Source organism: Nomascus leucogenys, chromosome 13, assembly GCF_006542625.1.
Source record: "Nomascus leucogenys isolate Asia chromosome 13, Asia_NLE_v1, whole genome shotgun sequence".
In the NCBI taxonomy this organism is placed as follows: domain Eukaryota; kingdom Metazoa; phylum Chordata; class Mammalia; order Primates; family Hylobatidae; genus Nomascus; species Nomascus leucogenys.
Window position 1 is genome coordinate 60,581,562 of NC_044393.1, and position 17,590 is coordinate 60,599,151.

The following is a 17,590-nucleotide window of genomic DNA, read 5'->3' on the forward strand; positions in this document are numbered from 1 at the left end:
TCACGCCATTCTCCTGCCTCAGCCTCTCCGAGTAGCTGGGACTACAGGCACCCGCAACGCCCGGCTAATTTTTTTTTTGTATTTTTAGTAGAGACGGGGTTTCACCGTGGTCTCGATCTCCTGACCTCGTGATCCGCCCGCCTCGGCCTCCCTAAGTGCTGGGATTACAAGCGTGAGCCACCGCGCCCAGCCTGGATATTTCTTAAATAATGTGTCTACCAGTTGCTGAGTGACCTTCAAGAGTGGCTTTTCCCAGAGAAAAGAAAAACAGCTGTGTTCCTTGCAGGATGCTCAGGGACTTCCAGAGATCTCCACACCATGCCAACTATTTCAGTCCTTGAGTCATTAGAGAAATTTAAAGAGAAGAATTTATCCCAATTGTCAAAAATTCTGTTGAACCCCATGACATTAACATGTTTAGTTGATCAAAGCTGTATAGTAGCAAAGATGTCTTCAAATATGTTGAATTAGTTAATCCCTAAATCTCATTATTATAATTTCTGCTCTTAAATAATTTAAAGTATGATTTACTGGTATCTAGTGAAACTGTAAATTAAATTATCTATTATACCTAGAGTTGGTCTCAAATTCATGAAATATAGACCCAATTGTAAAAACATATTTTCCTTTCTTCCTAGAATTCCATTCTACTTTGATTCTGAAACTAGCATCCTCTTTCCTCTAGGAAATGTCACCTGTACTCCACTCCCCAATTCCCACAGAACAATGTGATTCAAAGAGATGTTGTCATTTTCTTACAGATCACTTGGCCTAGCCACAGGCTTGGGGTGTGTAATTGTTCAAAGCTGGACCAATCACGGTTCTCCATCCTGGTGGCCAAAGTTGATCTGTACAGTTGTATAGATAAGAGTATGTGACCCAAGCTGAATACATCACAGTCCTTCCCCAAGATATTCCACACTGAAATCAAGGCAGTAGGAGCAATCTCTCTCAGGCGGTGAAGAAACTGGGCATGCGAGCTGCCAGCAGCCATGTACCCTGCTATGCAGAGAAAGCTGGTCTGAGAGAACTAAGCCAAGATGCAGAGAAGAACTTAGAAAGAAGACGGAGCACTCCAGCGGCATTCAAGTCCTGGCTCTAGTTGTCCCTGACAACTGTCTCACTCGTGCCTTCCTTGTGTGTATATAATAAGCCTTCCAATAAATCCCCTTTATACCAAGCTATTTTCCTATTACCAGTAGCCAAGGAAACTCTACACAATATACCAAACAAATTCTAACATAATACATTTGACTTCTTAGGGGTAGGGCCTAGGAATACTGCAAGAAATTCTAATACCTCTGCAAATTCAAATATATCTAATGGAAATCTGGGTTTAGTCCATGAACCGACATTTTGAAATAACATGATTTAACACTTTCTTCACTGCCTTCTTCACTGGGGATAAGCCTTGTCCTTTCATAAGACAGCCAAGGTCTTGTGAGCAAGACCTGTATCTTATATTTTGCAATGAATTGCTCTGGCTTTCAGCACAAGCCATGAACATAGATGTTCAGTATGAATATATTGGGCTAAAAATATGAAGATTGGGATATTATGATTGCCACATGATCCTCTGGAATATCATCAGATCCAAAGTAAGGAGATTTTGTGTTCTGGAAAAGTCCTTCTTAGAATAGTGATAGTTGTATAGCAAGATAGCAGTAACAAAATTGGGAGAAAAAAAATCATTCTTAAATGGATTATTTGTTACCAAAAGATACATGCTTGTGAATGGATTCAAAGGGATCCTTGGGACCAAAAAGCAATGTGGGTGGCTGTGAAGAAGGCAGTTTTAATCTGAAATGAAGAATCTGACTCCAAAGCTCAGCAAAGAAAGTCTACATTTCCCTAAGGATTGGATCTAAGACAAGGTTGCTAGGAATTCAAGATTAAAGAGGCAACGAATGTAAAATACATTCTATCTTAAACGTGTTAAAGTGTATTTAAAGCCATATGCCTGTAAATCATTCTTTCTATGTTTACTGTACCCCTACATTAAGATAGTTTTGCATTCAAAATAAGTGACCAGTTTGCTTTGGGCTGATGACCCACTATGGAGAGAACCTGAAAGACAAGGGTTGAGAGCAGAATCTTCTGCCCAAGAGAAGGCCCTAACCATGCTCAAATGATGGAAGTAGAATATAAAGGCAGTTCTGTTTTAAAAATGTAGCTTTTCCCAAAGAAGCTAAAGGATTTCCTGACCTTCTGTCTCTCACTGACTACCAGAACTCAGGGAGAAGTTCAATACCATAATTATAATAAATAAAGCAAACTAATTCTAACTCCTTAAAGCTGATAACTATGCCCTTAACTAGTTCTAACTAAAACAAAAAGAAAAAAAACTAAGCTGGTTATTCTCTGTATAATTTTGTCTTTTTAGAAGCTTATATATTCATTTTAGTTATTTGTTTTATACAACTATTTACCACAACGCATGAACTTAATACATATTGATAATACAAGAAGCCAAATCTATAACAAAATGCAAATTCTGCCTAACTGCATAAACTTACTAAAAAAGCTAGGTTCTAGACATCAACTTTAGGACAACATAATTTTCTCTAAGTTATTCCAGAAGACCATTTGCATAAAACTTTTAGAAATCTCCACTCCAAAGTTCTTCCACTGTGAACTGTACTTAATCTTTTCAATTAGCAACATGCTTAAAGAACACAATACAGTATCTGGGATCAATGGTCTAGACATTTCTACAAACTAAAATCATATACCTATATAACAATAGAGCAACTGATTGTGACTCAAACCCATCTTGCAACTACACTAATAATTTGGCATTAAAAGGATATTCTAATACAGCCATATTCACAGAAAACAGTGTCATTTAGTGTAGTTTCTTAAGAATCTCCATTTAAAATTCTCAGAAAAATTTAAACTACAGACCCAGAGAACTGATAGTTACTTTTATTAACCTCTCCTCTGATTATAATATGACTGTATTAGAAGACCTTAAGAACAAATTCAGTAAAGTAAAATTTCATTTCAATGCCTTTTTATAACCTTTCAGTTCCCAGAATAGGAATAATAATTAGCACTCTCATTTCTAGTGCTTGAAAAACAATGAAGTATGTGCTTTAAAGAATGAAGTTATATCATTTTCACCTGCATCGATGCTCCTTCTACTCTTGCCACACAGGCGACTCGATCCAAGAAAGTCACTGCCACAGGCACCGCCACAAAGAAGCCTTTACAAAAGGCCTTGATGTATCTTTTCACCCACCCTTGTGACTGTGCCATACCTAAAAATACAAAGAAAACAACTATGAAATTAGTCTCAAGAAGGGTGAAAAACAAAGACATAAAAACAGTACATGAAAAGTAAGAGTTACCAAAGGGCAATCTTGTCTCTTAATATATTTCACACTCATTCCTGTAACCATTAGAATAAATCTGACTTACTTAAAGTCCTAAAGTGAAATACATGAACTCAGGTTAATGCTTTTCCACAACTCAAGTCCACTTGCTAACTTCAGTGGGAAATTTCTCCCCAAAAAACAGTAAGTTAGAAAAAAGTAAGCATTGCAGAAGTAAATTCTTTTCTGTTGCTGACTATTATGATGAAGTTACTCCTTATACCCCTGACATCTGTTCTCTTCTACAGTAATAAAAGTTTCAGTGGAACACATGGCTGCCCAACTAAAGACTGTTTTCCAGCTTCCCTTGCAGCTAAGTGTGACCATGTCACTAGATTTGATCAACAGCATGAGTAGAAAGGATACACTTCTAGGTTGCACCCTGAAAAGGAGGATGCCCTCCCTTTTCTTCCCCATTTTATAACTGTAATAGTAACAATTTAGTGGTAGGAGCAGGGGTAGCCATCTCAAACTATGAGATAAAAGCTTCAAGTAAAGATGACAAAGCAACAAAATGGAAGGATCCTAGGTCTGTGACACCATGGAGGCACCATACGGTCCTGCATTGCTTACATTTGGACTGTTATATCAGAGATAAATCACTTGCGCTGTTTGTGGTGGCGGTGTTGGTGTTGTTGTTGTTGTCGTTGTTGTTTTTAGACAGGGTCTCACTCTGTCACCCAAGCTGGAGTCTTGGCAAGCCTTTTTTGGATAAGACTTCAAAAGCACAGACAATCAAAGCAAAAACAGACAATGGGGATTACATCAAGCCAAAAAGTTTCTGTGCAGCAAACTATCAACGTAATGATGAGACAACCTACAGAATGGAAGAAAATATATGGAAACTATACTTCTGACAAGAGGCTAATATCCAAAAACGCATAAGGAACTCAAACAATTCAATAGCAAAAAGACAACCCAATTTAAAAATGGCCAAAAGAGCTTAACAATAATTTCTCAAAAGAAGACATACAAATAGCCAACAGGTATATGAAAAGAATGCGCAGTCATGAGGGAAATGCAAATCAAAACCACATGGATATCATTCCACCCCAGTTAGAATGGCCATTATCAAAAGGCAACAAGTGCTGGCAAAGGTGGAGCAAAAGGAACCCTTATACCTGTTTATGGGAATGTAAATTAATATGGCCATTATAGAAAAGAGTATGGAGGTTCCTCAAAAAGTTAAAAATAGAACTACCACATGATTCTGCATTCCTATTCTTAGGAATGTATCCAAAGGAACTGAAATCAGTATATTGAAGAGATATTTGCACTCTTATGTTTATCACAGCACTATTCACAATAGCCAAGGTATGGAATTAATCTAAGCGTCCATCAATGGATGAATGAACTTTAAGATGTGAAATATATATATATTATTTCGCCATAAAAAAGAATGAAATCCTGTCATCTGGTACAACATGGAAAAACCTGGAGGACATTAAGCAAAATAATCCAGGCACAGAAAGGCAATATTGCACGATCACTCATATATAGAATCTAAATAGTTAAACTCATAAAAGTAGAGAGTAGAATGGTAGTTACCAGAAGGTGGGGTAGTTAGTGGGGAGGAGAGGTTGGGGAGATGTTGCTCAAAGGATATATAATTACATTTAGGAGGAATACATTTCAGGACATCTATTTTTCAGTAAGGTGAGTATAGTTAATGATAAGATATTGTATTCTTGAAAAATGTAGCCTGCCTGCCTGCCTGCCTGCCTGCCTGCCTGCCTGCCTGCCTGGCCTGCCTGCCTGCCTTCCTTCAGGACATCTATTTTTCAGTAAGGTGAGTACAGTTAATGATAACACTCCATTGTATTCTTGAAAAATGTAGCCTGCCTGCCTGCCTGCCTTCCTCCTTCCCTCCCTCTATTCTCCTTCCTTCCTTCCTTCCTTTTCTTTCTTTTTCTTTTCTTCCCTCTGTGGCCCAGGCTGGAATCTAGTCAGCTCGCTGCAGGCTCCCTGCGTCCGGCTCCCATGATTCTCCTGCCCTGGCCTCCGGGCTGCCTAGGATTGCCAGCGCGCGCCACCACCCCTCCCTGGTTTTTCTCCTTTGGCTGGAGGCGCGGTTTCGCCAGGTCGGCCAGGCTGGTGTCCAGCTCCTGACCTCGACTGCTCTGCCCGCCTCGGCCTCCCGAGGTGCTGGGACTGCAGACGGAGTCTCGCTCACTCGGTGCTCGGTGTTGCCCGGGCTGGAGTGCGGTGGCGTGGTCTTGGCTCGCTGCAGCCTCCGCCTCCTAGCCGCCTGCCTTGGCCTCCCAGCCTGCTGGGATTGCAGCCTCTGCCCGGCCGCCGCCCCGTCTGGGAGGTGGGGAGCGTCTCTGCCTGGCCGCCCATCGTCTGGGTTGTGAGGAGCTCCTCTGCCCAGCCGCCCCGTCTGGGAGGTGAGGAGCGCCTCTGCCCAGCCGCCACCCCGTCTAGGAAGTGAGGAACGTCTCTGCCCGGCTGCCCCGTCTGGGAAGAGGTGAGGAGCGCCTCTGCCCGGCCGCCCCGTCTGGGAAGTGAGGAGCGCCTCTGCCCGGCCGCCCATCGTCTGGGAAGTGAGGAGCGCCTCTGCCCGCCGCCCATCGTCTGGGATGTGAGGAGCGCCTCTGCCCGCCGCCCATCGTCTAGGAAGTGAGGAGCAGCCTCTGCCCGGCCACCCCGTCTGGGATGTGGGGAGCACCTCTGCCCAGCCACCCCGTCTGGGAGGTCTACCACAGAGGCCAGAAGCAATGTGGGGGCTGGACGTGGTGGCTCACGCCTGTAGTCCCAGTACTCTGGGAGGCCGAGGCGGGTGGATCACTTGAGGCTAGGAGTTCGAGACCAGCCTGGCCAACATGGTGAAACATATGAAAACTACAACAGACCAACCAACCAACCAAGCAACAACAAAACAGGTCTACCCTGGAGTCATACTCTAATTTTTTCTATTTTCCTCCCTTTCTGATCCTTTATCCCACTTTCTTTCTCTTCCTCTTCCTTCTCCTTCTTCGTCAAATAGAGGATTGAGTTATTATCATTGATCCATACAAAGTCCCTCTCTCATTTATTTTCTTTAATTCCCACCCCCCCTTTCTATTCCCCGTCTTCCCATGTGCAACCTTCCTAATATGTTTGATATACATCTTTTTGTTTGTATGTACTTTTAGAAAATGTTTATTGTTTTGTGTGCAAAAAAAAATTAATAAAAATAAAAATAAAAATAAAAAAGAAAAATGTAAACGGAGTGGATGTTATATGCTCTTACCACAAAAATGATAAATGTTAGGTAATGCATTTATTAATTAGCTAGATTTAACCATTCCACAATGTATATGTACTTCAAAACATTATGTTGTATACAGTAAAACTTACAATGTTATCTGTTCACTCAAAAAATAAATAAAAATAAAAATACTCAACCACTAATTCCCTCCCAAATGTTTAACATGTCACAGGAAAAAGATGAATGATAATCTAAATTGGCTAATTCTGAATTACCTACTGTAACTGACATCATTGAGGGCTATCTGTATGCATGGTAAGTAATTATGACCAGTACTCTTGTTTTTTATACTTTTATCAACATATATTGCACATAACATAACATTCACCCAAACCAGTAATATTTTTATAGCTAATCAAAATAAATGTAACTCAAACTAACTTTAGAATATAAGCAATTTAAAAACATGTTTTCATTCAAACTCATCTAACAATTATAATCTTAAGTTAAATTGCTTATGAGTTCACACATCTGGTACTCAAGAAATGTGTTTGGCCCAAGGTACTGATTGTTCTGTGAGCAGTCTTAACCACTATATTCCTAAAAGAGTAAACCTGCTTGACATGTTTCATTCATTCATACCCAGCTTTAATGTGAGCCCTTGAGTAAAACTAATTTCTCTTCAATGACGTCTTTTGCCTAGAATCAAAACACCTTTACTAACTCCTTTTATAAATCTCTACAGAAGATTTAATATACTTTTCCAATGGACTATTTTACAAAGATCCCATTTATCATGTACTACCTGCGTTAATATAGAAGAATAACTTTGACATATTTATCAAATCAGTACCTTCAAGATGCAAAAGATGCATTTTCTCAATATTAGATTTCACTAGCTCAGTCTCTCTGAAAACACTTCTAACCACAGGTTTAACAACAAACATCAGTCATAATAAATTTAAAAACGGAATGACCTCCACATCTATTCTTTTTATTGTTTCCAAAATATAAATAAATAAATAAATCCAAAGATTTCAGATTATAAAATATCTGAATCAACAAATAATTTATAAAATGCTCCCATGTACATAGGAAAAAGATAGTTACTATGTAGAAGAGAAAGGAAATGGCTCAAAAGTAAATAATCAATTCCTCTTTGACCAGTTTGATAACTTCAAAGTTATTTTAAGTGGTCTACACTTATGTTTAATACAACTCCAAGATAGTAATTCCAGGGTAGTGTTTCCCAAGCTTGCCTTGATTTACATGCTTAAAAATGAAGATCCCCACTCCTACTCAGACCTCCAAAATCAAACACTTCAGGTGATTCCCTTAATAGAGCAAGTCTGGAAAATACTGATATTTGGATGTTTAAAGGTCAGATGTTTACTCACTCCTCAAGTTTATTACCCTCTGAAAATGAGAACAGGGGAAAAGTTAGCAAAGAAATATCATCCTGAGTGTCTCCTCACATTTAGTTTACCTCCTTACTAGATTAAGAAAAAGTATCTGCAGAACAAACATTGTACATAAAATGAACACCACTACCAGATCCTACTTTGTAACCTCCACCTGGTTCCATCAGAAAATGACTTCCAGTGGATTGTCTCTTTGCCCCGCTAAGGCAGTTCAATCATTCATCCACTCATCTACCCAATCACTTACTACCTGGCTCATTCATTCTTTCAACCAGTATTTACTAAGGGTCTTCCACAAGCACTGTGTTAGGCACCAGGGAATCATAAAACAGTGAGCAAGGCCAGTCCCAGTCCCTGATCTTATCGAGTTTTTACAACCAACTATGGAATGATAAGGGTCAATCTGAAAATCACGTAAACATACGTAAGAGTTGTAATAAGTGCTATGAGAGAGATACACAGCGGTCAGGAAAGGTCTTTGAGGAAGAGACTGAACTGAAAAATGAGGAGGAGTTGCCTAGATAAAGAACTGTGGGTAGGCAAGGGTATTCCAGAGAGCAGCCATGTCACATGCAAAGTCCCTGGGTCAGGAGTGGCCATGCTGTGATGGACAACTGCAGGGAGGCTGGCATAGATAAAGCACACAGGAAGTGGAAGAACACAGTGGGACATGAATGGGAGGAGGCAATGTAAATCCCAGAGCAGTTAAGACCTCACAGGCCCTGTAAGGATTTGCAGCAAATGAGAAGTAACTGAAATGTTCTAAAATGGAGGTGAATGATCCTATCTGCATTTTGAAATAATCATCTATCTGAAAGTCTGGATAGGACAAAAATGGATATAGGGAAACCAGATTATTCTAGTGGTCCAGGGCAAGAGATGATAGTTGGAGTAGGATGATAGTGGAGATGGATTAAAATGGGCAGATTTAAGAATATATTTTGGAAGTTAAACTGACAGGATCTGGAAATAGATGGGCAATGGTGGGAGAAGAAAGGAGATAAGAAAGTGTCAATGGGCCGTGGTAGCCTGTCAAAGCACTGTTATTCTGTCGTTCTCTTGAATTACATGTCAAAATATTTAATACTAAAATTATGCTCATAATTCTATTCCTCAAACTTTTTTTTTTGGCAAACAAGCAGATGTGCTCCCTGCCCTCAAGGAGTTACAATATACCAAGGAAGACTGCCCTTCAACAATTATTTCCAATGGATGAGCATTAAAAGGGACAACGGCCCTGAAGCATGACAGCATGAAGCAAGGCTGTCTATTCATCAGAAAATGATCAAGGAAGGCCTGCCCCACTCCACCCCCACCCCCCAAAAATGGCATTTGGGGCAAGATCTCGGCATTTCGGGTAAAAGCAGTAACATATATGAAGGCCTAGGGGCAAAATAAAATGTAGCTTTTTAAGAAACTAAAATAAGTTCAGTTTGGATAGAGTATATACAAAATTTATTACGTGAATTTTTAATTCAGTAAGCACTTATTTGCTATCAAGCAGCAATGCTAAGTACAGAGGATATAAAGATGGCTAAGCATACAGTATAGTACCATTCAAAAACTCTCACTAAACAGTACCTTACATTTCTACATACATTTATATGTGCACATAAAAGTATTTAAAATGGAATATTATTTATATTGTTTTAATTGCTTAATAACCACCCATATGTTACTTGTGTAATTATTAAAGTATACCGAAGAGGGAAGAAAGCAGCATCAAAATCCTAGCAGTGGTTAATTCTATATGCTAGGAATGGAGACGATTACTATTTTCTTCTTTGAATTTTTGCTGGTTTCTAAAACAGAAAGATGGTATCTGCCCTAAGAAGTCACTTTGATATACAGATAATATGGGGTAACACTAGTGTTAATCTCTATCCCATCACAATGAACAAATCACACTCTCACCCCAATCTCTGCTGCTCTAAGTAGTACAAACAACACTGAGAAAGATTATTTCCTGTTTATGCAGCAATCAATATATTTAACTGACTATAATGTTGTTTATGTAGCCAATGCAGGCTATCATATTTCTGGAAAATTCTGGAAAGTTCTGTCAAATATTCGCTACTTTTATTTTAAGAGGCACGGAATGGAAACATGTCTTCTCTTTGCTGTTCATCATGCCCTGCATGCATGGACCTTCACAAAATAGCTGAGGATACCTGCAGGATAGAAACGGAATGCTTCCAAATATGATGCCACAGCTATCTTAGTTATAAGGTAGTATGCATGATTAAAATGTAAATTAAGGGGGAAACATTAATAAAAGTTGCATTAAATTCACATTCCCTGAATTTTGAGCCTCCTCTTCTTTTCCAGTAATGCTCTCCTACATTACTTCTACTCCATTTAGTCACTGGTCCCCAAAAAGGAGCATGGTAATGAGACTCAGGAGACCTGAGGTGGATACCTGTCTCTGTCTATAACCAGCTCCATGACTTTGAACGAGTCACTTCTGGCCTGTTTCCTCATGTGTAACAAGAAGGGGCTTATTTGGGAAGCCAAGCAAGAGGGTCACTTCAGGTCAGGAGTTCAAGGCCAGCCTGGGCAACACAGCAAGACTTCCATCTGCTAAAAATTTAAAAATTAGCCAGGCATGGTAGCATACACCTGTAGTCCTATCTACTTGGGAGGCTGAGGTGGAAGGACTGCTTGAGCTAAGGAGTTTGAGACTGCAGTGAGCTATGACTGTGCCACCACACTACAGCCTAGGTGACCAAACAAGACCCTGTCTCCAAAAAAAGGCGGGGGGGAGGGTTAGATTTAATATCTAAGGTTCTTTCTAAGCCAGAATTCTTTATTTCTATAATTATTTATTGTCTTTTAACTGTTTCTTAAGAACTCTGGCAGATACTAAAACAAACCCTGAGATCATTATTGACTAAGAAAAAGTGAGTTGCCTTTATGGTTTGAGACTTTTTTAAGTGTTAAAAATGAAAAAGAATTAACTTTTTTTAAACAACTGGTTAAAAGACACAACGGTGAGGGAGCTGAAACCAGTGCAAATCATGTAAAAGAACACTTTAAATATAGATAAAGACCTGAATACCATTGCTCTTTCACTTCTCATTTCCACAACTCAACTGCTGACCAGAGCATTGCTACCATCCCCTGCACAACAAAGTCAGGGCAAGTGTTTTTCTGAGAGATTATAAAGGAGCATGTGGGAGGTGTCTCAATCTGATAGTGTGCTGATCCTGCTCCAAGCCAAGGAAGCAAGAGCAATAAAAGCTACCCTGGAAACAAGGTACAAGTGGTTGCTATTTTCAGAGGCTCAAAAGAAAAGGTTCAATTCAGTCCTGTCTTACCTAAATTGTGAGGGGCACCTATATTTCATAATAATAAAGCATTGTTAAAAGCCTCTATCATGTAAATACTAAAGAAGCAATACATACATGAAGAAATGAACACAACATTTTTATGTTGTCATATCCAATAATTTTCTTAAAGTTTTATGGCATTCACATATTGGCAAAGTTAATGCACCTCCTTGTCTATGTAAATTGCCAAATAATCATTCAGATGATCCGGTCTTTTGTTCACAACTTAAATGTTTAAAACCACCACACTAATAAGTACCTGGCCCCGACATCCTCTGAGAAAATTTCATCTAAGCAATAACAATGAGGTACTAAAATCATTCCCGGCAAAAAGGGAATAATTTTTATCAGTTACCTCACTCTTCTTGTAACTATGGAAGTCATTGAGGTTCAAAACACTGCTCCTGAGAAAATTATTACTTAAAATTGTAAGTACACCCAGTTCATTGTTGAAGTACTTAAACTGAGAATATGTTTTAAATAAGCTTTCAGAATCAAGTGAAATCATATTTGCCACCTGGCATACAGCACTTACAAGTGAGAGTTTCTTGGTGATGCTGACCTCAACCACAGAACAACCCACACTGTAAATTTCTCTCCTTCCTGTAACAACTTGTGGCTTGATCATGCATTAATTCATCTAAAATTGTTCTTAAGCCTGCTTATATTTTAGCTTGTACAAAGTCACCAATCACTCATCCATGGCAACCAGGTGGATAAATCCACCACAAGTCATCCTAATTATAAAAACTATTTAAAAGTTGTGTGGGAGGTTTGAAGGTAAGAGGAAAATAATAAGTTATAAAGCAGTATCTTATGTAAAATGTAACCTTTCAATCATCATAATAAGCCTACACAAAATCAAGATTTTATTTATAAAGAGGAAACCATCAAACTATGAATATCAGAGAACACAAGAGTAGGGATCCAAGCAAATCTGACACACAATTTCTGAATCAGTCAGTATATACATACCTACCATGCACCATGGAATTGTGCTAAGAGATAAATATGTGATACAGAACAAGGTCAGCATGGTCCTTTCTCCACATGGAGTTTGCATTTTCATTCTTTCAACATTAAGTGCTAGCATTAATACTTTGTGATAGACACTATGTTAAGACACCAGATTGACCAAGCCATAGTTCCTCCCCAGAGGGACCTGTGACAAGATCACACGAAACAAGTAGATGACCACACATAATCCAGCTATCATCCTCCATGGATCTTTCTAGCAGCCCCTGGTACCAATAACCTTGCTCAGCAAACAGAGCCTAAGCATGTGAAAAATCAGAAGACAGTGGGATACATCTGGCCTAATACAAGGATAAAAAAGAAAAGCTGATAAATTACAATAATTTTGGTTCCACTGGAAGCAGATCTTGGCAAGTAATCTATAGAAAGCAATTAAAAAAATTTTTTCAGGACTATCTTGCTCCTTTCACATTATAAGTAAACAATATTTTATAAACAGACACTTAGTACCCTTTAGAACATGAATACCAGTATCAAATTCTTTATCTTTAGTCTTGTCTGACCTAGCAGTTCTCACTTGAAAATCCTCAGGAAAGACCAAAATGGCACATACATAAAAAAAGAAATAAGAAAGAAAGAGGAAAACCAGCCAAAAATAATGAAGGAGGATAAATGTAATTATGTAAGGCACAAAGTTAGTCAGTTTTTGGCAAAGATACCCAATAAAAAAGTCAACACTGATACAGTGATGAAGCTAAGCCCTATAAAATTGCTTCTTTCATGGAGATAATTGTGACTTTCTGTTGGTAAACTGATAAGCATCTGGATACTAAGAGAAGAGAGGTTAAAACTCATGTATTCAATTTTAAGTCAGCAATATGTAAAAACAAATGAATTTGAAGGTCATGCTCTAGTACAACTGATGTAGAGAGAAAATACAACCAGGAAACAACTAGGATACGGAAATTCATAAAGGCTTCCTGATTTTTGGTAAGGACTCTTTCAACTTGCAAACATCATGCACTTATGCACACCCTTCCCTCTGATTCAGTGGAAAAGCACGCCCCACCCTGTCCAAGGTGCTCTTCAGAAGCAGCATCAGCAAAGAGGGAAAGTCAGTGAAAAACTGGTGAGCTTTGAATCCAAGACCTCAGTTCAAATCGTGATTCAACAGTGTGGAAATTACTTTATCTCAGTAAGCAAAATTTTTCATCTGTGAAACCTTGCAGGGTTTCCAGAGGTTCAAAATGTTCATATGTGTTTGTTTTGTTTTGTTTACGTAAGCATTTGTGTAAAGAAAATGGCTAGATCACCAAATAAAGGGTATTTCTTCAGATAAAGCACTAGCTATGTCTAAGGAAGAGGACTAGTAATAACAAATCAAAAGAGGATAACAGAATTAAGGATGTCCATTACAGACAATAAACCAATAAAGCCCATCTTCTAGGTGATAAGACACCTAATACATAATCATTTTGTTCTGCTTTGAACCTCATGCTGTTCTAAGATTTGACCAGTTAGGGGCAATCATATGTACTGATATTGACCAGTTAACAAGAATGTATTCAGGTGTCTTGAGATTTTTTTTTTTTATCTTAGGTGTCTTGAGATTTTTTTTTAAAGCAAAATAAAAGGAAATATATGACTTAGTGCCAGAATTGGACCACAGGGATAAATTATATAATATTCATTGAGGAAAGAATAAAAAGGAAGAAAACTGGAATTACAGGAAAAAAATTCATGATGAGAAAGGCTAAAAAGAAAAAAAATGAATTAGAATGTAGGTGGTGGGTTTAAAAATGTTCATTATAAAATTTTTAGAATGTTTCTGTATGTTTAAAATTTTTCCTCAAAATTTTGGAAATAAAAGAATAAATTACATCTGTTAAGTTACTCAGATAAAAGAAAAATATAATTAGAATGAAGATGCATACAGCCCATCTGAGATAGCAAGAATGCTGGCCAGATCAGCGAACAGGACATATATTAAGACAAGTGAGACATAAGATTGAATATTAATTTTTTTTTTGAGGCGGAGTCTTGCTCTGTTGCCCAGGCTGGAGTGCAGTGGCGCCATCTCAGCTCACTGCAAGCTCCGCCTCCCGTGTTCACTCCAGCCTCCTGCCTCAGCCTCCAGAGTAGCTGGGACTACAGGCGCCCACCACCACGCCTGGCTAATTTTGTTTTGGTATTTTTAGTAGAGACAGGGTTTCACCGTGTTAGCCAGGATGGTCTCAATTTCCTGACCTTGTGATCCGCCCGCCTCGGCCTCCCAAAGTGCTGGGATTACAGGCGTGAGCCACTGCATCCGGCCTGAATATGAATTTTTCTTGTTTTAGTTGTTTTCTTTTTTTTTTCTCATCAATATGGACATCTTCATGGCTCCAATATTTTTGGAAACCATATAAATCAAAATCCTTTAACAATATTCTAGGACTCTCTAAGAACTGGCTCAGGCCATCCAAATCCTATAAATTATCCTTATCCTGTAACTCCAAATAGACACCATTTAACAGCATTTACAACCAAGGCCTAATCTCAAATTTCAGTTATTAAAATGAAATAAATTCTGCAAAAAGTTTACCATAAAAATTAATAAGACAGTGAATAGCTTTTTTACAGAAGGAGAAAAATCCTATTAAATGATAACCATTAGCAAGGAGAAGCTTGGTAAGCTTTAAACCCTAATAACCACAAAATTTGGATTTCAACACTGTATTTTTTTCCAATTTAATAGAAAAGCATAACTGCTATCATTAAGTAGAAGCTAAAGGCAACATGAATTTTAAGCTAACAAGGTGAGGACTTAAATATGTGTATAAATGAAACAGACCAGCTACTTATCCATAACCCAAGCAAAGCAATTAGAGGATACTTTTCACCATAAGTCCATTCTTTCTTGAAGTAATAGTACACTGGGTTAGTAAAAGAATATATTACCAGCATCAGGAATACTTACTGAATAGCTAAGAAGAAAATACTGCATTATTTGGCATTTGGACTGTGTTCAAAAGTGGCTTTAAAAAAATTAAGAAAGCCTATAAATGGAAAAAGCACTCTTTTTAGAAAAAAAAATCTCAAGAACCTTTCAAAAATCAAAACTTAGAAGAAGTGAGATAGGGGAAATAAGAAAAAGGTAGTAACACTCAGAACCTAAAAAAAGAAGGGTACAAAATATTACAAAGTGGGCATTAGGCAATAACATGAGTAATGGAAAAATATCACTAGAAACCATGTCACAGCCAGTTTCCAAAGCACAGTCATCCAAGTACCAAGCTTTGCTGTTCCTTATCTACTTTGCTACCTCACATTTTTTCCTACTATCTAACACTGCTTCATATTCACTTCTCTTACACTGCAGCCCTACTTCGCTCTTATTTTAGAATGGTACAAGGGTCTTATTAGGGCTCAACAATAAGCGGAATTGAAAAACTTTTTTAAAGAACATGGTTTCTGGGTCTCATGAAAATCTTATCCTGATCCCTACTCTTCATGCCTCAAATACATTGCTTTCTATACTAGAATGCAAATGCCTTTACTAGAATGCCATATCAACTCAAATCATACTTACAACATGGCTTTTCCTTTGATCAGGGTTGGGAGTAAGGAGTAGAAAGGCTTCTCAAAAGAACCAGGCCACTAGACCCCAAGGGACAAAAATGGAAAGAGAAAGTCACAAAAAAGTAGGACTGAAAAATACAATTTAACCAGCAAACTTATAGCTAGCCCAGGGACTATTACTACTCTTTACAAAATGATAAATACAAAAAAATTAGAAACACAGGCTCCCCCATCAGGAAAGCACATTAAGGCTCCGATTAGTCTGTCAAAAATAAAATCTATTCAGACTATGGCTTGGAGATTTGGAAAGGTGCCTGCAGCCCATGTATGGCAGCTGCAAGTCCATGGGGAGCTCAAACAGCAACAGTGCAGACTCAGTACTGAAGATGCAAGCCAGAGGAAAAGATTTATGCAATTTAAGGTGAAAGCAACAGAAATAAACTCCCTTGGAACGAGTGCTTATGGTCCTTTTAACTTATAAGTGCAAGTGTAACCACAAACACGCATGCACACTTGCTGAAATGGCAACAAAGGCCAAGTTAGCAGCATATGTTAAAAAAGAAAAAGTAAAAACAAATATATAAATAAATAAAACAGCCAAGAGGACAGAGTTCAAAGAAGCTCATCCTGAGTGGCCTGGAGATAAAAGCAGATGGAGCACAGCATTACCCAGACTCAAGTGTCTGCTGCACAAAAAGTCCAGGTATTATAACGAGTCTGTGGTGAGTATTACAAAAAATGGAACTTCAATCTCATTTAGATTATTCTCCACACTTATATGCCTTGTTTTGATTTTTGCATACTTGCCTATAAATTGGAAGACATTGTTTTAAGATACCTGTGAAATTTCATCAACTGTGGCTAGAGTTGAAATCTTAACTTCAACCTTAAGAGAAACACTGAATCAGAACTACAAAGCTGAGCCGCTCCTAAATTTCTGATGATCCATGGAAACTGTGTGAGATAATAAATGTGTTAAGCCACTGATTTGGGTGGTTATTTGTTTTGCAGAAATGACTAATACAGTACAAAATGCACAAAAAGACCCAAGGGTGCAAAGAAACTTGGTATTTGATAAAGTCGACATTCATATTGGGAAGAGAAGTTGAATTAACAAGTTATGTTGAAACAATTAGCTACAATTTGGAAGGAGAATAAAATCAAAGCTAGATATTTATTAAATTCATTATAAGAAAATAAATTCCAGATAAGCCAAACATTAAATGTAATAAATAGAAATATAAAAATAACAAAAGGAAATAAAGGCAACAGTCTTTTAAGAGTAGAAAGAGGTCTTTCTGAACATTTTACAAAACCCCGAAAACATGAAAGACAAATACTGATAGATTTCACTACATAAAAATCAAAACATACCATAAATAATGTTAAAAGACAATCAGCAGGACATAAAAAATTATAATATCAATATCTCTAAAATTACACAATTCTTATAAAGTATAAGAAAAAAGACAATAATTTTGAGAGTATTTCACTGAAACAAAATATGGACAGTATATAAAGACATAAAAAGATGTGCAAACACACTAATAATAAAATCAATATAAATAAAAACAAAGTACTACTTTAGTCTATCAAACTGACAAATATAATATGGTAATATGTACCAAAATGTTACATGAATATACCTTCTGATGCCGAAACACCACCCCAGGAATTTATTTTATGGATGCAAAGATATGATCAAGGATATTCAACATACCATTTTCATTGCAGTGAAAA

General features: G+C 37.9%; 1 protein-coding gene across 5 annotated transcripts in view; it reads right to left on the bottom strand.

Annotated features, from left to right (window-relative positions):
* The window catches only part of IMMP2L (inner mitochondrial membrane peptidase subunit 2), an 894,195-nt gene that overhangs the window by 848,498 nt on the left and 28,107 nt on the right, over positions 1-17,590 (bottom strand). For 4 of the 5 annotated variants that reach the window (XM_030826759.1, XM_003261198.4, XM_030826756.1 and 1 more), the window contains exon 3: positions 3,124-3,260. In XM_030826759.1, the coding sequence (XP_030682619.1) occupies positions 3,124-3,258 (135 nt within the window). In that variant the 5' untranslated portion in view covers positions 3,259-3,260. Of the gene's footprint in view, positions 1-3,123; positions 3,261-15,860; positions 15,929-17,590 lie in introns of all 5 variants that reach the window. The other variant, XM_004090195.3, reaches the window with a different exon arrangement.